At 41.3% G+C, this 26,973-nt stretch overlaps 1 protein-coding gene across 14 annotated transcripts in view; it reads left to right on the top strand.

Annotated features, from left to right (window-relative positions):
* Positions 1 to 3,824, top strand: part of NAV3 (neuron navigator 3) — a 564,703-nt gene extending 560,879 nt beyond the window's left edge. For 12 of the 14 annotated variants that reach the window (XM_075495976.1, XM_075495951.1, XM_075495931.1 and 9 more), the window contains one exon: positions 1,138 to 3,824. In XM_075495976.1, the coding sequence (XP_075352091.1) occupies positions 1,138 to 1,257 (120 nt within the window). In that variant the 3' untranslated portion in view covers positions 1,258 to 3,824. The remainder of the gene's footprint in view (positions 1 to 1,137) is intronic. The other 2 variants (XM_075495912.1, XM_075495921.1) reach the window with 2 other exon arrangements.
* The last annotated feature ends 23,149 nt before the right edge of the window (positions 3,825 to 26,973 follow it).

A 26,973-nucleotide genomic window follows, 5' to 3' on the forward strand; every position in this document is an offset into this window, starting at 1 on the left:
TTAGAAGTTGAAACTTGTGTATGGAGGGCTTGCCCCTGCCTCCGGTGGAGCTCACGGGGGCAGACATTGTGCTTGGGAAACAGGACATTTCAGATGCAGGCTGCATTGCACAGCCTCCGCAGGTATCCTGTATTCTCAAGCATGGATACCTATTAAACCTTCAGCAAAAGCTAGTTGATAGCATTAAAGAGTATTAAACACTGTTCAGTGCCTCGAGAAAACTTTACAAGCTGTGCAGGTTGAAACCATAGAGATGTAAGGATTCCTGAGCAAATTGGGAAAAGGGGCTTAACACACAAACACAGAAGAATACCTCTTTCTCTTTGGTTTTTCATTGCCTGTTTTTTGTAATGACGTGTATTTGTTCCTTGAAAAACACTAAAGCAATGTCAACATCACTTGCAGCCCTGAGCTTGCTGGCAGAAGCAGATGTTTTATAAATAAAATCCTGATCATTACACAGAGTTAGGCGTCAAGCATCCAAGTAATTTTCTGGGGCTTAATGCTGCTTTTTGATGATTTTTCAGATGGGCTTCAGGTTCTAATAATCCCCAAATTATGTGGGGGCTCTCCTCTCCTGGGTAGGAGGATCTGTTGCTGCTCCCCTGCTGAGGTCAGCCCCTCGACAGCAGATGGGACTCTTTTATGAAGCAGCTGGCCTCGGTCCACCCCTCTCTCACTCCCTCCCTGTCTCTCTCTTGCAGAGGGGCTATGTTAGTGTGATTATGTTTTCAGTTGCTTTTCCAATGTAGTGTGTCTATGCCATCCAAAAATTATCTGGAAGCTTGACTGTCTCCAAATATGGGCCCAGATGTCCAGCTGTGATATGGCTTCCTTCCCCTGCCGGTGTTGCAGCTGCAGCCGGTCTCACCCCTGAATTAAAGAGAGTTATCAGGCAGCTCCATTGTATCCCTCTGGCTCTTTGGACCTTTAAACTTCTATTTAAAGACCAGAAGGCAATGAAAAGGGTGCCAGGAGGAGCCACTGACACCCTGCCCTTTCTGAAATCCTTTTGTATGGTCCCCTCAGCCAGATACCAGCACACCTCATACAGCAAGGGAGCTTAATTAAATTTTAACACGGTCACTGCAGCATTAAATGAGACGAGATTATGTAAACATTGCTTTCTTCTTTCAGATGAATATGCTAATGAGGCTTCAAGAGGCAGCCAACTATTCGAGCGCACAAAGCTGTGACAGTGATAGCACCAGCCACCATGACGACATTTTGGATTCATCCCTTGAATCAACTCTCTGAAAGGGACAAACCTTGGTGGAGGATTATGGTAAAATCTGTTTCCACTAGACCACTGCCAGTATTAAAGCAGCAAGCCGAGGTCCCTGAGTGAGAATGGTGTGTTGTAGGTAGGCAGGAGACCTAACTGCAAAGTCAGGAAGAAAAATTGAAGTGGAAAGCTTGAATTAGTTTAATTTCAAGGCATTTCAATACCTATGGAGCCAAGCGAGACTCCATTTGTCAACTGGAAAGGGCCCTAGACCAAGGGCATCTAAGCAGATTGCACACGTGTTAGCCAAACTGGAATATTTTTTTTCCCTTTTCCTCTTTCTCTCTCTCTCTGTCTCTCTCTGTCTCTGTTTCTCTGTACAAGTTTACAGTGCAACTTCTTTTGTTTTTTTCCTTTAGTTTACCCTGAGGCGCTGCATGAACAATGCGGTCTTCTAATTCTCTTCTAACCTCTGTTGTGCCACATGGTGCTGGTCACAGGACTGCAGTGGTGTTTGTGTTGTACGCTACTGCCCATTCCAAAACGAGTCAAAGATGATGATAGTAACTCAGAAAGCACAAACAGTATTGTGCAATCACCAGAAAACATGACTGTGATATGCTGGATAAGTGCCAATTTAATTCTAACTGCCATGGTCACGGTGATGCGCTCCATCAAGTTTTTAGTACACGAGTCACAGATTTTATAAAGTTGTTTTTACCACAAAGGTCTTTTTTAACCACCTGCCCACTCCTTAACAACAGTTTTATACCAATTACTAACCAACACTGATTAAAGGCTTTTTAGGGCTTCATTTGTTTGAGCCTTTTCAGTGAAAGAAGGAACATTTCTTATGGTGCTGTCTCACTGCCTTAAAACAGATTTCTAGAACAGTTTTACAGTTGGTTTAATTCCTAAACCATTGGTAATTTACACTGTTTTTTTTTTTTTCATTTACTAATGAGAAAACGTCAGTTAACACAGTAGCCTCATATCTGTATATCATGATTTTTTAAAGAAATGGATAGGAGAAAGAACAGTTGCTATATAATATTTTTATCTTGTGAATAGATTGCTCTGCCTACCCTCAGAAATACACAAGGAACCCAAACCCACTTCCACTGCCACCTAAATGCTGAGAAAATCGGCTCAAATCCATTTGGTCCCATGGAATGGAGTTTTTGGAGGATAGATGTTTTGAATTCTTATCCAGCAGAGCTGGATGCACTTGATGCAGCATGAGCACAAATATATGGGTTTTTTTTCCTTTTTCTAGTTTTAGCATGTTGTTTTGATTGCTATTGTTGTACATGAAGAATTCAGCATAAAAGAACACTGAAGCAGTGATGTCCACTGTGGAAGAGGAAGAGTTTATACTGTAAAAGTGGGTTGGTTTTGCACAGTCTACTGGGTGGGTATTGTAAATATTGAAAAAAAAAAAAAAAGAAAAAAAAAAGCCTTGCACAAATCAAATCGAAAACAAACAAACAAAAAAAATGTATTTTATTCTGTTGGTGTTAAGAGATGTTTCACTTGCTGAGATTTCCTGTATGTTGCAAACAAATACAGAATGCAAACCTTAAAAGCTGTTATTACCTGGTGTGTTTGTCCTGTACTTACAGTTGTTATGACTATGCAGGAGCTATCAATGCTACCGTGAGCATGTTTCAATATCTATACAAAACCAATACTTTTGGGGGGGAAAAAAATCTGAAAATGTTTTACGTGCATATGTCACGGCAGGCTACAACCAGATTGCATTCAAACTGCTCAGAATAATCGGAAATGCTCTTTTACCACAAGAGGCGTCCGGTTAAAATAGGTGCATATAAAGAAGACGGTATCTAAGGGCTTTGGCATTGTGTAGACATGTACTGTACACCTCCATGGATGTTACCTTCAGGATGTGTATTTGGTGCTATTAACTCTTTGTGGCCACCCTGTGGTCACTCGCTGTAAAACAAAGATAAATCAATGCAGTTTCCAAATGGCACTGAGCTGCATCGCTGAATCTAGAGGTTCCTACACGGTGCTATTGCCCTAATAAAACTCTAACTGATTTTATGCATGTAGGATTCAGTCAGACCAACATCATGCCCCCCAAATCTGGATCCATTTCTCTTGCAAAATGTCAGCGCATACACCTTGACTGACTCAAAGACCTAAAGCAAAGCTGCTCTTTCCTGTACCTGTGCTCTGAGCAAACCTGCAAATCTTTTCCTGCCATATTTAACACACAAACACACAATATCACATATACAAAACTTCCTGCAATACATCTCAGTGAGTCCACCTAGTTTACAACTCAGAAATTGTTTGTGAAACATTTGTCTGTACACATTTTATATTTTGTACATTTTTGATGTAACATATCATGTAAATAGACAGAAACAGTGAAATAAATCATCTGAAAAGTTTTGTAGTCTTTGTAAAGCCCTAATAATAAGTATTTGGTGTCATCGGACTTAACTGGATGATGTATTTTCTATTGGTTTATTGTTCCTCTAGCTTGTAAACCAGCTTGCGTATATTTTTTTGCAGGTGTGCGCACTGTATCTGTCTAAATTATTACTTTGCCATTAAAGTGGAATTATTTATTGAAAACACAGTCTGGTGTTTTTGCAGTCAGGACCACTTAACGGTTAGATATTATTTCGAATATAAAAACATATAAACAAAATGACAAACTGAAGGATGTAATTTTCTATATTCAGCAGAACTAATCTCTGTAGAAACAAAATTAAGTGCTGTTTCTAGTTCCAGTGATTCAGTATGATTTTTGAATGGCTCTTTCCATGGTGGGAACAGGTTGTGCAGCTCAGAAAAAACTTTCCAGTCTCCCCATTCTCAAGATTGTCTTCAAATACAAGGATATTGATTTCAGTGGTGGTAAACCTGTACAAAACTGGTGCAGTATTATGCCTTATTTTCAAACTTGAAGGACTTGGCACTATTTCCTCAGCAGGTATACATCAATATGATTTAATACAATTCAAAGAAAGAAAGTAGAATTATCTACTTTCTTTCAGCTAATCACAAATTTTGAGGCTGGAAGAGATCATTATGATCCTGCAAGTTGTAGCACCTCAGCTGTAAGTCTCAGCAGCAGGTCTGTAATTTCTCCTGAAATTGTGATATCCCTGGAAAAACCTTTAGACATAACAGTACGGAGTAGAAGATCCAGCACCTCATTGTCAATGTGGCTAATTATTCACTGGGTGGGCTTGTTTTTTAAGGGCTTTATTTGCAGTTAAATCTTATGTATCTCTTTCTTTTCAAGAGAAAAAAAAACCCAACTGTCTTTTGTTATGCCTTTTCCTCCTATACTAAAAAGCCAACCACAATCAAAAACATCTTTTATGTTTAAGTAATGGTCTTCCTTGCTTTTCTTTTTGATAAGACAAGCAGCTTGCTCGTTCTTAGCTTTTCATGGCAAGGCATGCCTTTCAGACCTCAACACATTTTTTGCAGGACTTTCTGACTACTTTTTGATTTGTCAGAGTCCTTTCTGAAGTGTGGGTATGAGAACTGCACACAGTATTCCTGTGATGATTTTACTTTTGCTATAAACAGAACTAATATTACCTTCCTACTCCCACTTCATATTTTCCCTGCTTAGGCTTCAGGGCTGACATTCACTCTCTAATTGCACCATCCTACTGCAGGCTCATGTTCCATTAATTATCTACCAAGAACCTGACTTCTTTTTATGTTGCATCATTTTGAAATACTTTGTCCAGTCCTGTCTGTATAAACTATGCTCTTTGTTCCTTAGATGTATGATTGCAAATTTATCTGTATTTAAATAGGGTATTCAAATCAGCCCACCCTGCCAAACAATTCAGATCATTCTCTACAATCAGCATCTGTCTAATTTACCACTCCACCAGCTTCCCTGACTTCCAAAAACTGCTAACCATCATCTTTCTTCATCTTTCAGTTTGTAGGTAAAGGTAGTAAGTAACGTTTTGTCAAGAACAAAACCCTGTTGACTCCTTCTAGGACCCTCCACGATGATTTCTGTTTTACAGCTACATTGTCGGGTCACTTATGTCATGGGCATATTTGTATTCCAGTTAACATGGGTATGAATAGCAGAATGTCATACAAAACCATGTGTGTATAATATAGGAAATATGTGATGAGTTACATGGTTCCTCCATCACTGTAGGTCTCTAAGGAGGGATTAGATTAGTTTCTGTTGAAAATTACATATGTAGAGCTGATCTTACACAGGAAGGGGAATAGACTAGATGACTTTAGCGATCTTAGTGTGGCTTTCCTATAATTCAGTGCTGCAGTTTTTGCACATTATGCAGCTGCCATTACTTAAGGAAAAAGATGTGGAATTTAACTGTCAAACTTGTTCTGTGTCTACTGTCTCAGCATATCTTCCTGTTAGCCTTCATCTGGAGACCTGCCTGGTGAATGCCCAGGTTCCCAGGACAGGAACAGGAATGGGAACAGGATACTGCAGCCTCAGAAAGAAAAGTGGTTTTAGCAAAGTACTTGAGACATTGCTCTTGCTTACACGAACTCATTTTTTATGCTATCATTAAATAGCCACTGTGTTTCTCAGCATGTGCTACTTTTTCTTGATAACTGAATAATGTCACACAAATTAAATGCTACCGCTAAGTTTGGCAATGCAAGAGCTACAGATGCACTATCATGGGAGAAATGTATTGCCAGGTAATAATACCAGTAGCAGAAAATAGAATCTGTCATGAGAGATAAATTAACTAAGACCCAGGCCATGTGACCTTGCCTTTCTACACTAAATTGCATTTACTGTTCTTTGATCAATTGCAACCTTAAACAAATGTTGATAAATAGCAATGAGTGAGCACACTGAGTGAAGCAAAGTCCTGTTTTTAGTAACAAATTTCATAAATGAAATAATGTTTTGCCTTTGTTGGTGTATTTACTTGTTTTGTAAGCAGTTTTTATTAAATCAGATTACATAATTGAGGAAACTAAAATGCATCTTGACAATTAAAAGCCAAAGCTGAAAGAAAAGACACCTGGTAACTGCTGTGTAACAAAATAAAGCATTTACATGGTGACACATAACCAGCACTAATGATTTTATCACGCCATAAACTGATGGCTCTAAAAGGACAAAGCAACAGACAAAATATGTATTAGCTGTATGACCAAACCCCAAGGACTTAGTGAACTAAGTCATTTAGACTACTGCACTCTATTTTTGCACTGATAATTCAATGCACCTAAAATACGTACAGCTAATCCCCTCTTCTGCACTCTAGAAGTGCAATGAAAAGACATACATAGACCGAAAAAAGACTCTTCGGCGCGACTGTTAATGCAGGCTGTTCCACTCATGTAGGCGACATACAATAAAGAGCTACGGTTTCTGTACAGCAGTCCCTGAGCTACCAGAAATAATTGGGTGGCAGAATAAATAATTTAGCTCCATCATTACTGCACTCTTCGTATCACTGTCATGATCTTTAGTTTACTCTTTCCCTGCTTATCCAGGTCAAGCTAATGGCACTGTGTTGGACTAGTGGTACTGACTGTTGGTTGTGGCTGGGGAAAGTCATGCTGGAGGCAAAATCTTACAGCTTAACTGAACTAACAATACAGGGAAAATGTATTTTTCATCTAGTGGAAATAAAAAATCTAAAAGCTATGTAAGAAAACATTATTGTCTTATTAATAATTGCTGTGATTAGTCTCATTATTATTTAATGTCTTTGCATTACTGCTTGTGTAGTGCCAATGTGTCTCAAATACTTTATAAATAGTTTTCTTGTAAAAACAAATTATCTTTCCAAGTGTAAAATCCTACTGCTTGTTTGAGAGTTGATTAACACCTTGTTTCAGACTACCAGCCTATATAACAAACTACATCCACACACAGTAAATTTCATCTCTAGCTTAAGGGTCTCTGATGTTAAAGAACATGTTTAATCTTACTATGTGTTCCAAGTAAATGACGTTCTTTAATTTCTGTCCTGAATATAGTGTTAAACATGTGAAGTGCTTTCCTCATTTAGACTTCAGTGCCTGCAATTCATTATTCCATAAACCACTCTCTTTAGAGGATAAGATGGTCAACTAACTGCTACAAGATTCAGCTGAACATTGTTTGTAGCAAATGTGCAGAGTATTACACTCAAGAATTATAACTTAATTGCATGCTTAGACACAGCCTTTAGTAGGATGCCATATTGCCTGTTGTAATGTTCTCTGAAGTTGAATAAAACCTTCAGACTATGTTGCTAATCAGAATGGGGGGAGACCTCCTCCTTTTCTGGAGTGGAGCAGCTGCTAGCAATAAAACATAAGTGCCTATTTGTAGCTGCAGGACAATAGAGAGGTTACTCCACCTAGAGGAAGGTAGATAAGCTATAGCATATGCTACAGGGCATGCTGGAAGAAATCTTTCGTACTGGAAAAATATCAGTATCATTTAGCTGTTACCATCCCTTGCTATATGTCAGAATCCGACAGGTAACTTTTATAGTTAATCATAAAATTATCTCACCAGGTGTCAAGATTATTTGTGGGTTTTCTGAACTATGCAGTAATCAAAACATAAAATATAGGGCTGAAACTCAATATGAACTTTAGAACAATTATCCATGCTTTAAAGTCGATGTCATATTGAAACTCTCTGCCTAATGATCAGGGACATACTATGGTAAGCAGAAATTACACCTATATCCACAGAAACCACACTCGCTCAAGAATGCGGTTCTTGTCCTTCCTCTGGGGGAGCAGGATAAAAAGAAAAAGGAGTTTCTGGTTCTTTTGCCTATTCACGTTCACAAAAAATCCCCTTGCTCCTGATTCTCTCCCCTCAGTTTTGTTAGCAAACCTGCTGAATATCAAACCACAGCTGGTCAGGAAGTTCCCAACTAACAAGGCTGTCCTTTGAAACCAAAACGATGCACCAAAGAATATCAGAGTAAATAAACTTTGGATGTACCACAAGCAGAGGATATTTTTGGCCTTGTTTCCTGCCAGCTGACCAGGCAGCTGCTTCAGAAGCGGGATTACGAAGGGCCGCAGCTCTGGTGAAGTTTTGTTCAGGACCCACAGCGTGAAGCTTCTTGCTACAGAGCCAAAAAGGCTTGTTGCAGGGCTTCAGCTCCTGGCTCCCCTGGCAGCCCTGAATGCTCCCGCTGCAGCCAGAGTGGGTAGGGTTTCCTGGCATCCCTCTCATGCCGGGGAAATACCGATGCTACCCTCAACTCCCATGGAGGAACACCTCCTGAAGCTGAAGATGGTCTAAAAACTGTTAGGAATTGAGGAAGATGGCAGGGGACAAAGCAGATGGTTGCTCCGCTCTGTTCCAGACAATATGAGCAAAACCACTTCTACTTTCTGGAATGAAAGCATGGAGCATTTCTTTCTAGTGGAATTTTTTAGATAAGCTTTTACTGAAATTTTTCCAAACACACAGACGCATGCACACAGAGGAATTTCCTGTAGAGGTCATTTCTATATGAAACCAGCTTTTTGGTGTTAACGCAGGTTCCTTAACAGTTCGTTTAGGCTGCAGTGGCAATGTTAGCTGCGGAGCAGGGTCGGATTTGCTTTGCTGCGACAGACGTTGCAGCTTGCTCTGGGAACTGTCATTCCCAAAGCAGGGGAAGGCACGTGCTCAGAGAACGCCAGGCACTTAGGCTTTAGCCTTTTTTTTTTTCTTGGATCCCTTTTAGATAAGGAAATAGTTCCTGACGCCATCACAGGTCTTTTGTCTCCCTCTGCATTTTGCCCGTTCCCCTCTCTGCCCTTCTGTCGTTTAGCACACCCCTTCTTCCTCTTTTGCCTTTCTTGTACGTGTTGCTCTTCTCACTGCTGTCCCCACTGACAATCGGTTTGGCTCCCCTTCTCTCCCTGGCACGTTTCGCTTGTCCATCTCCTCACTCCCCAGAAGGCTGCTTGCTGCTCAGAGCACGCAAGGACAGCGTTGTGTCCCTTTCTGGCTCTGAAGGCCGAGCATATGCTGTCACAGCTGAGCGGTGCGCAGCCATAGCGACCTAGCCAGCAACATCTTCTCCCAGTAGCTGCCTGAGCACTGGCTGTTCTGCCAGCGCCATGGTAAGACCCATTGCAGCAGCAGGAGAGGACAGCAGGCTCTGGGAAGAAGCCCCGTACCTTACCCATGGCAATCTGTTTGCAGTGAAAGACCGAATGACTTGCGAGGTCATGGCTCCTCAGTGCTCCTGTTCATTTCTGTATACCACCCTCTCTGCTGACCGAGAAAAACTAAGTTGAAAAACAACTTTTCACTGTTTTTTAGTACTCCGCCAAAACTAAGTAGCTCGTATTTTGTAGCCTAGAGGAAGACTCTGTCGGATGTAAGGTGGGAGACGCGCAGTCAGGGAGGATATAGGAAAGTGGGAGCAGAGGCTCCAAAACTCTTCTTCAGCTCTCAGACTGAGTCTTTTCAAAGGAGTTTTATTTTCTTCCTTTATTGCTTGCCAGAGGAAAAGAAGGATATCTGCACTGCCACTTCTGTGACCAGGAAAGGTGAATTTTCACTGTAAAAAATGGTAGAATTTCAATTCAGTTTCAGAAAGTACAAGCAGAAACATCTCGTCTTGAAAGTGAACCGAAGTCTCATTGGCAGTTTGGAAGAAAATTAGAAATAGTCGTGTTACTATAGTGATATTTGTTAAGTAGTCTGGGCAAACACAGAAAACATTTTTCCATAGCTGTCACTGGAGTTACAATAATCAGATAATATTATTTAGTACTTGCTTCGTGCTTTTGAAGTACCATCTTGAAGTACTTTACAAAGGTCAGGATGAAGAATTATTGTTAAGGAATGAATGGGAAAGAAATCTCATTAACAGCAGCGGGGTGCAGATGACAATATAGCCCAGCTTCATGCACAGACCTGTGTCTCAAGATGCTGCTAATGAAGAAAGCCCTAGAAATGATTGACATTCCTATTATCTATCATCCTTTATTCAGGAGGGGGATGTATATAATACGTAGCTTCAGAACATTTTTTGAACTGTTATCAAGTAAGATACTCCTTTCAATAACTGAAAAAAAAGATGTTGGGAAAACCTTTTAGACCCATATAATTGCTCCTAGAAAACACAAAACATTTTGTTGTCTGTGAGAACATATGCAATCATATGTTCACATATGGAGAAAGGGAGAGAAAAAAAAATCATTGGATTTGGGGATTTTAGAAAAGTGGATTTCACAGGGCTGTTGATGTTACCTAAGTGACTAAGGAGACTGAACTGTGTTTTCAATAGTGACTTAAGACTACTTGAGTAGACTTTGTAATTATTCCTTCTAGTCTTTAAATTGACAGTAGTTTGTGATAGTTTTCTTCAAAATCTCTGTGCTTACATGTGAACAAGGGTAAGCATTCAGCTTAGAGTCCCAACAGCATTTATGTCTCTGAACTCCAAATTTCAGCTCTCCCAGTTAGCTGGACTTGGAGGCCTCCATGGCTCAGTAGAGCAGGGATTTCCTGTGTGCCTTTGGGAAGCAGAGAAGATTAATCACCTCATATACTGCGATCTAATATTATGTCTGCAAATGAGATTTCCAGGCAACTGCTAGACATATAATTTTGGATCCTGTATTTTTAGTTTGATAACAGTAATCTTAGATATAACTCGTTTATGGACTAGTCCAGTCCAGCCAAAAGACTCCATTTTATTAGGACACGGTTAGGCAGACACTCTGGCAGCAGCAGCAGCTTCTGTAACTCCATTAAACATGCTCAGCCTAGCTTTTCTCAGGAGATGGCAGCAGCAGCATTCCTGAGATGGCTGCAATAATTTGAATTTACTTTGGGGAACATGAAGTGCAAAGTAATAGTTGGGTGGGAAACAACTCTTCCTTCTCCCTGAAAAATCCTCCCTGCAGCCATGTGAAGTGTTATGCTTAGAAATACAGACCTGTGTTTCACGCAATGTGAGTGATGGTTGAAGTGGTACAACTAAAGAAATGTTAGCGTTAGGTAGACCTTACCTGAACATTTCATAGGTAACCCGAAACAAGTGTTTTCTTTTCAGTCAACTGAACAAATGCACTTCAAGCAATGCTGTGGCAGGGTAGCACCATTGCATGGCACTGCTACCAACTTCTCTACAAATGTCTCCTCTGTACATGGAGCAGAGGTCTGAAGAAGAAATGTAAGGGCAGGTTGACCGTTTTTGTGCTGGGTGGTGAGCAGGATTTCGCTTTGCCATGGGAGATGCAGGGAGGTGAGGGAGAAAAGAGCAGAGGGGCAATAATATGGCAGAAGCAGGCAGGGAATAGAGAAGGCTATTTTAGATTTTAATCTATATGTTTTTCTGATGCTATATTGAGAGAACCTGAGCACTTATGTATAATGATGAACATCTGTTATGTCCTGTTTGTACTGTAATCCTTCCCCCACGGGGAGGAGCAGGGGCAGAAGAAGGTTTTGGTTTCTGAAGACATTTTCATTTGTCTTTCTTTAAATACGTGTGCTGCTGTGAGACTGAAGAGGTCAGAGGTGGGTCTCAGGCAGCAGTAGGCGAGGAGCTCCGTCGCAGTGCGAAGCTCCCACCGGGGCTTGCATGGGCAGGACCCACCCTGCTCACAGAGGTCCTGTGCATCAAATGCACAGAGATGTTGAGGACTGCCCTCCTCTCAGATGTACAGAGTGACTTTTTTTGGTGGCTTGGACACAGCTTCTTGAGCATTTTGATTATATCAATGTGTTTAACATTGTTCTAAATGCTATGGAAAGCCTGTATGGAGCTCAGAGAGAGGTTTGCTACATATGCAGCATCCTGGCTTACTGACAAAGGTAGCTATAGCGCTCCACATTGCGTGGGATTTTCTATGGCTGTGGACTTCATGCTCAGATATATCACAAGGCCTTAGTCCAGCTGACAGGTGGCAAAAGCAAGAATAACCATCGCCCTGCTTTTACCCTCCACTCTCTTTGCCGATTGTAATTTGTGTTCCACTTCAGCCTGCCACTTTCTGTCAGTGCTTTGATTAAATCCAAGTATGAGATGGTATTGGTGGCAATGATATAATTACCTGTGACAAAAGATGAGCTACATGTGTTGTTCACATATGGTTGCACATGAGTCCAGACCATCAGCTTATTCTTCTTGGTTAGAAAAAAAAAAAGAAAAGGGTCAAAGGGTCTCTGATCATTAATGTAATGGCTACTCAAAAAAACCCCCAAAACCCCAAATCCCAAACAAACAAACAAAAAACCTAAATGGCAAATAATGCTGTGCTTTTTTTCTACTCAGTTTATCTGCCCTGGTATGAATCCTACCTAGGGAAACAAGTTTTCCTACACAAAGATGATAACTTGTCTTAGATCCATAGCCAGTCCCTCAATCCATTTCTGCTGTCTTGAGTAGGCTGCAGGTTGCTCTGAGCCAAGAGCAGTGCCCAGGTACTGAGCAACCCTTGAGGCTGCTGGAGTGCATCAGCCAGGCTTGGATACTTAACACAGGTTGTTCAGGTTGTTGTCATTGTTTCCTCTTACCCATCTAAGAAGGCTAGCACATCCCAAGGGTGGCTACACAGTCCTCTTCCACTTAATGCTTACAGAGGGTGGAAAGGGACAAGTTTTGTGTAGGCCACAGCAGGAAACCAGTACACCTGTGACCTTAAAAAAAAAAAAAAAAAAAAGGGGGAGGGGGGGAGAGAAAGGAGCTGCAGATAAACCACATCTGCTTCAATGTGGAGAAACTTGAAGAGTGTCTAAGTTATTTATTCATGCGCTTGGGATGCCAAGCAGCTGAATAAGGAAGAAAAAGTGTGTTCCTTCAGAGAAGGACTTCTTCCTTTCTTCCCAGTATTCCTAAAAGAGACAGCTCCTTGGAAGGTCAAGGTAGGTGACTTTTGAGGCTATAACATCAACATGTTTTCTAAAATGATGTATTTTACCCCTGTGTAGAGCAGGCATGTCAAGGGCTAGACTTGACACCATGATGTTTTTGTGACAGCTGAAGAACTATCACTTAAGAAGGTTATAGCCAGGACTGTGATAGCAATTATCTGTAGGGCAGAAGGAATGGGAGAGGCTACAGAAGCAGAAGTAGTGTGTGGGAGCAGCAGTCCTTATCTAAAAACTACGGAGTTTTTCTTTACTGCCTTTCCCATCACACCCTTCTGATTTCAAATGGTTAATGGTGTGGAGAGGTGAGTGATCTCTGCTTTGTTGTTTCCAGGTGGCACAGCTGGAACCTGTCTGGGTCTAGTTCTCTCACTGCCACTGAGAAACAGAGGTTATTAGTGGCAGAGGAAGGTTTTTGAGAGAATAGTTTAGAGAAATCTGAAGTACTTTCTGTTACAGAGCTATTCTCAGTTGTCAGGATATTTTACATTCTTTTCTGTCTTTAGAAGTAAAAACTGAGCAAGGGAATAAAATTCTGTTTTCATGTGTCCTCCTCCCACCTAAAGTGGTAAATTGTAGGATGAGGAAGCCAAGTAGGGATCAAAATGAGGTGGTGAAACACTGGAAGAGCTTGCCAAGAGATGCCATAGGATTTCCATCCTTGGAGATGTTCAAAACTTGAACATCGTATGACCATGAGCAACCTGCTTCAGCTGCTAAGTTAGACCTGCTCTGAGCAAGGGTTTGGACAATGTAACCTTCAGGATTCAATTCCAACCTTAATTATTCTGTGATTCTAGGAATAAAGGATTGGAAAAGAAACCAAGGAACCAAGTCTGGCCCCATAAAAAGTGCCTTTAATTTAGTAAAATGAAACACTGCAGCTAGCTGCAGCCAACTGAAATTCCACTGTAATGAGAACAAGTGGGAGCAGCAACAGCTCCTGTGTATGCTGCTTTTCAATATCTCTTCACTACAATCCAGTAAGAAGAATTATCAGATAGTCTTCCCATCTTCTGTACAAAAGCGCCTGCCCTTTGCTGTAATCCACCATCTGCAGCTCAAGCACTCTCTTTTTCTTTACCAAATTTTCAGCTTTATTGCAAGACATACTAATTGCTCCCCAAGGTCAGAGCTATTGATACTCCTTGATTATTTCAAGGTGTGTGAAATGGATGAGTGAACCTCTAACGGAAATGTTCAACATTAAGAGTTTACAGTTAAATTTAGTGACTGCAATAGATGAGAGCCTGACAGCTTTATAGACTCCTGTGCTCTGCATCTAGGAGGGGCAGTATCTAGGACTGTCACTGTTTATTATGATTATTAATGACCTGGTAACAGGTTGAGCTTTGAGATGTGTGCCCAGGTGGCCAAGAAGGCAAATAGCATCCTGGCTTGTATCAGGAATACTGTGGCCAGCAGGACTAGGGAAGTGATCGTGCCTCTGTACTCGGCACTGCTGAGGCCGCACCTCGAATACTGTGTTCAGTTTTGGGCCCCTCACTACAAGAGAGACATTGAGGTGCTGGAGCGTGTCCAGAGAAGGGCAACGAAGCTGGTGAAGGGTCTGGAGCACAAGTCCTATGAGGAGCGGCTGAGGGAACCGGGGTTGTTTAGCCTGGAGAAAAGGAGGCTGAGGGGAGACCTCATCGCTCTCTACAACTACCTGCAAGGAGGTTGTAGAGAGGTGGGGGTCGGTCTCTTCTCCCAGGTAACAAGTGATAGGATGAGAGGAAATGGCCTCAAGTTGTGCCAGGGGGGTTTAGACTGGATATTAGGAACAAGCATTGGAACAGGCTGCCCAGGGAAGTGGTTGAGTCACCATCCCTGGAGGTATTTAAAAGACGTGTAGATGTGACATTTAGGGACATGGTTTAGTGGGACTTGGCAGTACTAGGTTTTCAGTTGGACTCAATGATCTTAAAAGTATTTTCCAACCTAAATGATTCTATGATTCTATGATTCTCTGTCAACAATCACAGGTAACAGCATTACTTGGATTGTAATGTCTGGAGGTGGTCCCCTCAAGACTATGGAGGTGATAAGGTCTTCAGTGGGTTTAAAAAAAAAGAAAAAAGAAAGAGTACATAATGACAAACGAAAAATGCATTAGCAAATGTAAGTAATTCAGCTTTTAATAAGCACATGGAATTATTCATACACTTGCTAGGTTCTCAATTAATTGTAAACACTTGGCCATCTGTGGAAAACCTCTGCTTACTTCACGGTGGTGATTCAAAAGGCATATGTACTGTTGGGAGATCTGAAGAATGGAATTGAAAATAACACTCCAGGTATTATATGAATAAATACTTCACATTCAGCTGGTATGATGATGATCCCAATTCAAAAAAGGTAGTAGACGAAGAAGATGATTAACAGCATGTAAGTGGAGGTGAGATAGCCAGAGAATTCTTGGGGAAGAAAAGATCAGTAAAAGGGTATAGGCATATCATAAGCCATGAACAATAATAGAGAACAAAAAAAATAACGTTTTAATTTCCTGTTTCTGTACTACAAGTGGGGAAGGAGGAGGACAACCAGTGAATCAAATTATGAGTTAACAACCTGACATGGTTGATAGGCAGGATGCATTACACAAACACAGCTGGGCAAAGGAACTCAGCCACGAGTGTCCAAGCATTAGGATAAAGAAACAACAACGTGTCTGAAAAAAAGGAGGTTGCCAATTGCAGTAGGCCCACGTACGGTTATTATGAAGTGAACTGCTGAAACACAATGGTCACAGTCCCCACAACAGGAACACCAGCACTAGACATTGAGCAGAGTATTGGTCTCTATGTCCTTTTGTTGGTTCTGACTGAAAATAACTGGCCTACCCATGGCAAGAAAGGGCAAAGCTACATGTGAAAACTATATGTTGTACTGTTACTCTGGAAAGCATAGCAAAGCACAGCTCTTATACAGCCCTGGGATGCTGCCTGGCACATCAAGGAAGGCAAAGCCTGCATGTGTCTCCACCTGCTGCTCCTGGACCGTGTGCTCCATGGGAGAACTGGTGTCTCAGTGGAGACGGAGATGGTCTCTTCCCCTCTTCATTCCCAGCCCCCTCACCCAGATCACCAGAGGACAGATAGCTAAAGATGATCAAATCTCCTGTCACTGTGACTTGAGACTTTTGCTTTTGTGGCATAGTTGATTTAAAAGGGGAAAAATTAAAATTTAGTCCAACATCAATAACACAAAGGCAGCCAGGACTCACACCACCTGTTTTCCCCTGGTGCCTTTGTGTAGTGCTCGACTGGGTAGACTTTGGCAGCAGAAATGCACATTCCTTGACACAGCAGGTGGTTTTAGCCGCAGTCTTCAACTTCATTTAGCTGTTATCACAGAAAATCAGATTCGCTATGACTTTGTGCATGTAATATTACAGCAGTTCACCTTAATTAGACACAGAAACTAACTTTGGACTCCCTGTTGTCCTTCTGGATAGCAAGATCAGCCAAAAGTCTTGTGTCCATGCTAAGTATTTGAGATTTTATTCTACCAGTTTGTTCAGTGTGGGCATGAAGGCTCGGTGCAAGCAGAGCTGACTGCGTGCTGACTCTGGCTTGTTGAAAGTTTCACAAGTGATAACAACAAAACTGTGGTGGACATTTACTTGTGCTTGACGCAAGCTCATGACTTTAAAGAACAATTGTCAGTTACTGGGCCTGTTTAGGCATTCTGTCCACTCTGCAGAAGAGTTTTCACTTCTCAAAAGTCTCTTTCTCAAGCATGTACTTATAAACTGTGACTATGCCATCTCTTGTCTTGGTCATTGAATAAATTCCCAGGATCTTTTTCAAGAAATGGGTTTTTTTCACTCCTTTAAACCATCTCATGGTTCTTCTCTCACCCACTTCTGGTTTATAAGCCTCCATCTTGAAGTCTGAGCTTTGGAACTGGACAATCTATTCCAGGCGGTGGCATCAGTGCCACCTTCTAAATCCATACAATTTACCCTGGTCAGTATTACCTTGTGTGTGCAACCCTTGTTCATATGTTTTTAAACATGTCTAGTATCATTCATATCACTGTTTATCTGAGGCTGAGGTCCTGTGGAAGGGTCTGGAGTTATTCAGTTTGCCCCGTTTATTCCTTTTAAAGTTACAAGAATTTCTCAAGTAGTCTAAGCTTGTTAAAAATTGCTATGATCAGTGTTCACACAACTCTTTTGAAAAATTCTTGCATACAAGAATTCTGTGTTTTGTAAATTGCTCCTATTGAATACCTGCTGTTTAACAAGACATAATTATACTATTTGTCATCTTTTCCTACTGCAGATAAATGTACTTCTATGTTCTGCCTTGTATCTATGATTATTGACAATTCTATCATTTCTGTTAATTCTTAGAATTTTCTTTGTTTAGATTCTGTTTTATGAACCTATAATTAACTCAGACTTTCCTGCAATAGGCTGCTTCTCCTTTTGCCTTCCTTCTCAGCGTTCCTCCATTCCTTGCTTCTGATTCATATCAGTCAAAATATCAGAAAGGTCTTATCTTGTGAATATGTCTATAATATACATACCAGAAGACAAATATTTCTAAATTATATGTAGATATATACATATGTATACACAAAACAGACACATAAATAATGTTTTAATATATATTCTTTTATTTGCATATTTTTCCACTTTGTCTCTTAACCAATTTTTTTCTGCCATTGTTCTTTTCATCTAAGTAGCGGGATTACAGTTTCTGGTGTTGATTTTAAGTTTCCAGTCATGTTCACATAGTTCTGTCAAATTACTTTTTCCAAATGATTCATTTCCTCTACTTTGTTTTCAGTTTCAAGAACACTATTCATTATCAATAATAGTTTTATTTCTCATTCTGTTTGCACAAAGCCAACGTAAAAAGTCATGATTACATCTGTACTGTGTGATCATGTCCACATGACCACATAGATCACAGTGAGGCCCTTTCTGTGATATGAACACATCACGTTATTGCGAGTTTCTGGCTCTGTGATCCAAATCCCAATTATCTGTCAAGATGAAGCCTAATATGAAATTATTTTGTGTTGGATGAACACATCTGACTTAAGACGTGAACGTACATAGATAGGTTAGTATTGGCAGTGTCATGCAGAACAAAAGCCCTTGTGATAACGCTTTATTCCCTCATGACTCTAAGTTACCAGAAGACGTGTAAGATGGTGTGTATGCTGTTCTCTAGTCTGTTTTTTTATGATCAGAAGTGAACACCAATTACAGCTCTAAGTCTTCGAATAGTTGATACCTAAGAATCCAAGACACTGTGTTTCCCAGATATGAGACCAGTAATTTTTGACCCTGTCAAACTTCTGCCTTTCAGTCCACTTAATTCATCTGAAGTTGCATCTACCCAATAGTTCTAGCAATGCTGGCCATGCAAATGTTCCCACGACATCTCAGTAATACCTGCTAGCTGAAATGTATGCCCTTTAATGAGCAATTCTGATTCTTTTTGTTCATTACTCAGGTCCCTGATATTGCTCTATAGGCAATTAGAGAATTTTTTTTTGCTCTTCATGTGCTTTGATGTGTTGATTAATTTTGTTCGCAAACCTTATTTTGGCACTCAGTTCCTCTTTTCATCTTTTCCTTTTTTCTTTAAATACCTTCAGATTTGTTTAGCTGGACTGTCCCCTCAGAGGTAAGTTTTCATTACATTGACATAGATTCCAGCTAAATCATATAAGCCCTTTACCTTGTGGAAGGCTAACCAAATGTGCTAGCAGAAGAGAGACCATCAGTCCTATAACTATTACCTAGGCAAAAACCAAGCAGACAAAAACCCCTAGTATCTCTCTTCAGGTGATAGAGAAAGACAAATTAATTCTGGGACGACCACCTGTCTGTGCTCTTCCTTCAGCCCACTTCTTAGTTTCTCTAAAACAGTCTATAAACCACGAAGATGCTATAGTGCAGCACCATTAAGCCACTGTCTTCAGTGTATCCTCATAACTGATTTCACAAGCCTATTGAATCTCGAAGTATAGTACAGGCGACACTACAATGTAGAGGTACCCAGCCAGCCTTAAATTAACCCACTTGGTATCACAGTCTGCAATGGCCATAGCCCTAGAAGTGTAATTTACTGGAGAAGGAGGAGACGATGAGCTTGCTTTGACTTCTTTGCTGCTTGCTTTCCTGCTGTCAAGACTCAAGCAAGCCTGCCCTTTTTTTTTTTCTTCTTCTTCTTTTTTTGTATCAGTTCTGAAAACTGGTTCTGATACTGCAATACCTCACTGCAGACCTGCAAGTAGCTGTACTTAGAGAGTGGCACCTTGTGTCTCTGCCTCAGGGAGATAGATAGCACACCATCTGCTGTCTCCTTGTCCTTTACAGGATGTTCTCTCAATTCCGCTTAGGGGAGAAGGCATCACACCAAACTACATTCATATCTGCAAACTTGTTTTAAACATTACAGCCTTGAACCAGAAATTAATCCAAACTATTATTTGAAATCTTTGTTTTAACCAAACACTGTCAAATTGTCCATTCTTCCTTAAATCTTGATTGGTTTCTGGAAAGTCTGTTGAACTTGACCTGGAACTTAAAAAACCAAAACAAACAAACAAACCCAAACCAGTAAAGCTTCAGTCACAGCTAAGTTCAAAACAGCCTGTTTTGAACAAGACAGACTGACTTGTTTGGATAGTTGGAGCTCTCTCTTATGGGTGTGCTTAGTTTTCCTATAGGTCAGAATCGTGCAGATGTGTCTTTCCCATTTCTTTACAGTAGATTTCCTTCCTGTTTGGCCAACCAGCACTCTACAGCATCAGCTGCAGTTATCCTGTCAATCACCTAATGATCGAATACATGAAATCCTTCTATTTTCCTCTTTGTTGACCAGAGCACAACTGTTCTTCTCTGCCTCCCTGTCCTGGTCCTGGTTTTCTCATTTCTGTTGGCTATGAGTCACAAACCTCTCCCTGTCATTCCTCAGTGGCCAGCTCTTTCTCATTGGAAACTTTGTCTTATCTTAAACTATATCTCATCTCTACTTCTTGTTTTAATTTATCACTCTTCTGGAACATCATTTTGCATTTTCTATACAGGAAGTTTCTTCTGGCTTGTGGTAGGAAAAAAAACACAGCTCATCCGTTATCAGAAATAACCACTGTGGTTTTTGATTTCTGAACTCCCTAATGAATCTAGCTGCTAACCAAATTTTAAAAGGAAATATTGGAAAAGATATAATAAATCTGCATGCTTTTGTATATAAACCAAGGACCTACCTGGTGTTATGAAAAATCTCTTCCTCTGGTTGTTCTGTTTTTATAATTCATCAGATGCAATATCTAAAATTAGCCAGTGGCCACTTTTAGAGGAAAAATTACTGGGTTAGATAATATCACTGAATTGTAACGTAAGGAAATTTCTAAGCTCTGTGTGACATTCCATAACCTTGACAAGTCATTATACCCCAAAATATTTTGAAGGGGGGGTTTCCAAATGAGTTGAATAGCAAGCATGTATTATAACTGATATTTTTTCAGTCTCTGTGTCTACAGCAGTAACAAGTAATGGTAACTATGGAAAAGATTTTAATGTTATAGACAGCTGGATAGAAGTCATCAGCTAATTTCATGTTGTCATAAATGTTTTTACATGATTTCCAGTTTACATAAATTTATTATTCTATTACAACTTGGAATTAATAATCAGATGAAGCAGAAAAGACTTCTTAATAAGTATATATTTGATAGGATAAGAATAAATCTTCGAAGACAAGAAAAAACATTGTAAGGCTATTTATGAAAGAATGTAGCATAGTTAAGCATTCAACTCAGTAGAACTACAGGAAGAATAAGGTGAGGTAAGTAAATAGCAGCCAGGATTTAAACTTCCTGTTACATAGCAAAAGCGTGATAGGACTGATGTGGAACAGGACTGCCCAGGCTTACTAGCTCTGAGGATCCACCACTCACAAAATTTTAATAACCTTTATGACTTTTCAGCTTTTCAGAGATAAAGAGCCTGGCTGTAAAATTACAAACAGTCTTTGTGGAGTAAAGGTTAAAAATGCAGAATAGGATCTGGACTAAGATGAGCTGGAAGAAAATACACATGCTCACTCCAGAATTAATCAGGAGACACTGTAAAAAATCTTGGCTTTTAATATATATTAATTGGGGGAGGAGAGGTTGTTGGGTTTTGGTTCATGACACTCATCTTCACAAAACCTGATTCCTGCCACGTCCCCCCTTGAAGTACAGAGGTGTTGCTATTAAAGCCATAGCCCTATTTTAGTACTCTAAACCAGCCTCTGTGTCAATTACTCATAGGTATTCCAAATAAATTGTACTTAAAGGACTTGTGCTCTTGAAAAGAGAAGCTCTTTAGGATAATTTCTTAGCCTTGTCCTTCATGATATATGTATATTCACAGTTCTTTAGGGTATTATTTTAGCCCTATCCTTTTGATAAATGCATGTGCATAACTTTAATTTGGAAGTAAGAGATTAGAAAACCAGTTGTAGCAGTGAGGACAGTGATGAGGAAAAGGTGATTATTTTTTTTCGAGAGAGGACACTTGGCAGTCTGGAGGTAATACAGGAGGCAATGTTGAAAGAGAAGACAGAGAAGAAGAACCAGAAGAATGGAAGTCAGAAAGAAGCAGGGACACTGGTGAGGAAATTGGGAAGGGCAAAGCAGCTGATAAAGCACAGATTTTCACCAAAGATGCAGGTGGGAGCAGTCAAAATGCCAGGGGAGAACCTGGTCCCACCAAGAACATGCCTGCCAGCAGAGAAGCTGGAAGGGAAAGGAGGAACGAAGCTGGTGTCTGAGAGGACAGCGCTCACCGGAGGTTTGCAATTGAATGAGAAGTCTGTTGGCAGACAGCAAGTCTGTGTCGGTGCTAGAAAAGCTCAGCCAAGACGTAAACTCTTGGGTTTGGTATCAATTCATTGCCTCTCTAAGAGGGCCTGCCCCTCTCTTTCTGTCCTGCGCTTTCAGCATCCTGAAACTATATGTACTGCTCTCCATATAAAGGCATTACATAAAAACCATTTTTTTTTCCTGTTCAGTCTCCTACAGCGTGCCAGGTGGCATGGAAGGCAGAACAGTTGCACAAAATGCCCTTTTTATATCAGGCAGCATTTAAGTCGCGCTGTTCGTTGAGTGTGGCCCCGTTCCCACTGAAGTCAGTGGGTGCTGTTGAGCAAAGGTACCATGATGCGATTAGGCCTTATGCTTTTGAGGCACTGCCCCGTTATAGTCCACACCTCAAATAGCATCTTTCCTCTAACAAACAAGCAGGGATGGATGGGAGCAAGCTGCTTCCCTGGCTGTTTCCTGCAGCACTATTTTATACCCACCGTCTGCCCACCCATCTGTTCAATCCCTGTTACGAAAACTGAAAACATTCCTCCTTTTTAAAGGGGTGAAAAATGCCTCAAAAGAGGAATAGGTACTGTGAGATCTCCATGAAATTACTGCCATGCTTTTCCCAATTAAACGAGATAAAACCAGGAAATTATGAAGATTTTTATTTGTTGAAGGATACGGTCTTTTCTGAGCATTTTGTGAAAGCGGCATACTTTGTCAAGGATTTATTAAAAAGCCAGCGATGAGCTCTGGTGACACTCAGCCTCCATTTATGGACTCCTAGGCTAATCTTGAAGTGTTTAGTGGAGCAAAGCTGCTGGCCGATGCTTCTGGGAGCCTTTGCCTGTCAAGTGAGCTGCAGAGCTCAAACCTGAGTCCGCAGAGCAGCCACGAATGTTGGGAAGCCACCAGCCCTGGAGAGCACTTCACAGCCAAACTCCATGTGGTGGCACCATCAGTCATTGGGTAGCTCTGGCCCTCTACGGACCTGGCTTTAGCCACACGTAAAGCTTTGGAGCTTGTGACCAGGCCCTGACTCACAGCTACCTTGAGGATGTGTGCTGGTTTTGGCTGGGATAGAGTTAATTTTCTTCACAGCAGCTAGTACGGGGCTGTGTTTTGGATTTGTGCTGACAACAGTGTTGATAACACAGGGATGTTTCAGTTGCTGCTGAGCAGTGCTCACACAGAGTCAAGGCCTTTGCTGCCTCTCACCCCACCCCACCAGCGAGTAGGCTGGGGGGGCACAAGAACTTGGGAGGGGACACGGCTGGGACAGCTGACCCCAACTGCCCAAAGGGATATCCCACACCATATGGCATCATGCTCAGCAATAAAAGCTGGGGGAAGAAGAAGGAAGGAGGGGACGTTCGGAGTGATGGCATTTGTCTTTCCAAGTAACCATTACGAGTGATGGAGCCCTGCTTTCCTGGAGATGGCTGAACACCTGCCTGCCCATGGGAAGGAGTGAATGAATTCCTTGCTTTTCTTTGCTTGTGCACGCAGCTTTTCCTTTACCTATTAAACTGTCTTTATCTCAACCCACGAGTTTTCTCACTTTTACTCTTCGCATTCTCTCCCCTATCCCACCGGGGTGAGTGAGCGAGCGGCTGGGTGGGGCTCAGTTGCCGGCTGGGGTTAAACCACGACAGGGTGGCAGGCTGGTCTTCTCCTGACTTGGGAAACAAGGACGAGGCAGAGCTCAAAGGGGCAATGAGGGACAAGGAGAGCTGCTGCCATGGGGGACCGTTCCTGGACTCCCAGGCCCCTGTACAGGTAAGCCCAGTGGGGAGCGGTAGGGCTCGGTGACCCGGGGTGATGTCTGTTTTGCTGCCTTATCAGGGGCTGCCTCCCTTAAGAGGGGACCACTCCTTGCAATGACTGAGGCCAGTGCCTTAGAAAGGCATCTTCAGAAAAGTCAGCAGATGATGGCAAGGATCCCCTCTTAGTGAGGCTGTGGTCATTCTGTAAGCTGAGAAAGGAGAAAGGCTTTCAGGTTGGAAAGCAGGAAAGGCATTTTCTACAGCACCCAGATAAGCAGGTCCATTAGGAAGCTCCTTGACATGATGAGATAAGGCTACTTGGTGTAGTGCCATGGTTTGGAGAGGCATATTGAGCCGGCAAAGACTCAGCAATACTCCTTAAGTGGGGAGGGAATTTACTTGCTTTCAGATACAGTCATAAGGATCACCTTTAAATAATCCAGACTTCTAACTTTTAAGTCTTACTGCTGGCTTTGCAAGTAGCTGGGGAATAATATATGTGACAACTCCAAAGAGAAACCTATAGCAGGAACTAGGTCTGGCTATGCATGGGGAGTGGCTCATTACGTTTTATGGCCCCTGATTTTTGCTCTTCTGGTAATTAAATCAGTTTATTCATCAACTGTTCAGAAAGGGAAAAAACCAGGTAGGCTGAAGACCCTCCCTGTGACAGGAGGGGACACTGCTGCTGGGGCCACCTTGGCTTGCACACAGATGAAGATGAGTGGAGATGAGGAAGTGCTTATGTGAAAACAGACCCAGCTGGAAACGGCCTCTAGAAATCATGTAGTTCAGAGCTGTGTTTGCCTTATTATAAAAGTAGCCAAGTTCAAGCAACGTCCATCTCATACAGCATCTTTACAGAGTGATCTAGTCTTAGTTGGGGACCTGCTACTAGTCACAACTGTTCATTTTCTTTTAAAAAAAAAGGAAAAAGGTGCTTGCTGTTTGCCAGAGTGGGCTGGTGCTGAACTTCTTTTCCTGACTTTTTATAAAGCCAAGACAGCTAAGCACCTGGCTGGTTTTCATGCTGTGACTAATGCCAGCTAGTTTCACTGAAATCAAGGTTTATGAAAGAGTCTCTTCAAATGTCCCCGTTTGAAGCTTATGGCTTAGGCTCTTATCTGAGGAAATGGAGTCATACACAACACAGAAATTAATTTTAGCTTGAATTACTGAATGTGGATTCAGATTCCAATAAAAACTAAGTCACTGGAATTTAGGATATTTTTAAATACGAGTTTCAAATCAAACTGCTTTCCCTCTGTTGATGACATTTTCCACACAGAGAGCATCTTGCTACATTAAAGAAAAGGCTTATCAGCAAACAATGTGTTGCAACAAAGACTTAGTCTTTTCCACTAGGCTTGTCTCCAATTAGAAAAATAAATATTAGAAACAGCTGAACAGCTGCAGTGAGCAGGAAAAGATTTAGACAAGTTTCTAGCTGAGAGAATATTGGCTACCATAAAATTTGGGGTGGAAGAAGGTTGAATACTTCCTCTGGTACAAATGGTGCTAATATTCATCTTAAAAGACTGATCCAACAACAATTACCTTCATTTTGTGCCTTTTATAGACTACAAGTCCCACTCGGCAGTGCTCCGCAGTGCTGCCGCGCAGAAGACAGCTTGCAAGATGTGAAGTTGAATGTTGGGAACTGTAGTCTGTGCACAATGCAGCTCCATATTAAAGGTTGTTACGAAAGACCTGTTTTCTGCAGGCAGACTGCAATATTTCTGACAGTTTGTAACCTTTAGTTTGTCTAATATGACAGTCTTCTGATGCTTAGTTAAAAGGGAACATTCTTCCACAATTTGAACAGGAAGTATTTTACAAAAATAGCTGAAATAATTGAGTGTTTCTTAGGTGATGTGAGAACTTTTATTTTTATAAAATTAATTTCTTGTCAGGGAAGCAAAAAGAGATGGAACAAGACAGACTACTCAAACTCTGTGTAAGGAGCTTGTGGAATACATGGTTCAATCAAATATATTTATTATTTTCTAAACTCAAATATGCCTGCAATTCTGTCTGAGACTACAGAAAGTATAGCTGGCCAAAAGCTGCTCCAAATACTAGAACAGCGAAAAAAATAGTGGGGATTTGGGGAATCGGAGCCTGCTTTGCTGTTTCTGATTGGTATTTGGACACCGATGTCCGGGTGTCCTCGGTATGCCCGTGCCAGGAGGCCAGGCTGGTGCGTGCCAGCCTGAGCAGGACCCTGGCTCCCTGGTGCCGAGGCCGCTCCTTCTGCCGCCCCTGCTCTTTCCAGACCCACATAAAACTGCTGTTCGTATCCGAGTCCCACATGGCTTGTGTAATCTGTAGATATTGGAGCTTGGCAGTCATTACAGACCCGGAGGCATGGAGTTTCGGTCCCAGGCTCTGGGGTGCATTATGGGCTAAATGAGATCTTGTGCTCTGTAGCTAAGACTGTCATTGCCATTGTCAGCACTGTAAGGCTGCAGCTACCATCCATCTCCAGTAGATATAAATATACGTGCAGAAGGTAGTAAAGAAAGTCTTAATGTTCATAGAGGAAAAAAAAAAATAGCTGGAAGTCTTTAAAGAAAGATGGTTATTAAGATAGAAGCTCCCGACTCCCACAGCAAATAACAGGTTTTCAAGAGGTTTTTCTTTTCTCCTGTGTTGGCAGCCACTTTGTTAGATAATTGCTGTGTTCCAGCCAAATGATACTGCTACACAGCTTCTGGAGATTGTTTGGTGCTTATTAGGGCAGGGAGTTTGTCCATTTTATAAGGGTTGCAGACAAAATAATAGGAAACTTCTAGCATTCTGTCTGTACTGCTGTGCATACTATTGGGACTTAGAAATCAGTTTTGCTGGTGTGATGTCTGTTTTCTAGTATCTAGCACAAGTGGTTGTGCTAGAGATGTATTTATTTTCTTCTGGAAGAGAAGGGTTCATTAATTTCTATTTGTTATAGTTATTAAGATGGCATTTCTCTATTAAGAATGCAGGGAAGGGAAGAAGCAGGGAAGTAGTGTTCTTCTAGACTAGGGGACTATGCAAGCAAGTAAGGAACTAAAGTGTTTTTTCTTCTTCTCACTGGTCTGCTGCTACTTATAATTGTGATGGAGGAGTATAGTCTACCTTCTTTCCCCAGACACTCTGAGTGGTTTTATAGGAAGCATGTAGTGTGAAGGAGGACAGGCCATACGGTGTGTTTGCCAAATTGTGACATGAAGTTAAAGAACAAAGCAAGTTGCAGCTCTTTGCAACAGCCTCCTAATAACTCCACGACACAGTGGAGAGGGACAGACCAGTATCTCTTGTAAGACTATTTTAAT

The sequence above is a fragment of the Mycteria americana genome, chromosome 1, assembly GCF_035582795.1.
Source record: "Mycteria americana isolate JAX WOST 10 ecotype Jacksonville Zoo and Gardens chromosome 1, USCA_MyAme_1.0, whole genome shotgun sequence".
Taxonomy (NCBI): Eukaryota; Metazoa; Chordata; class Aves; order Ciconiiformes; family Ciconiidae; genus Mycteria; species Mycteria americana.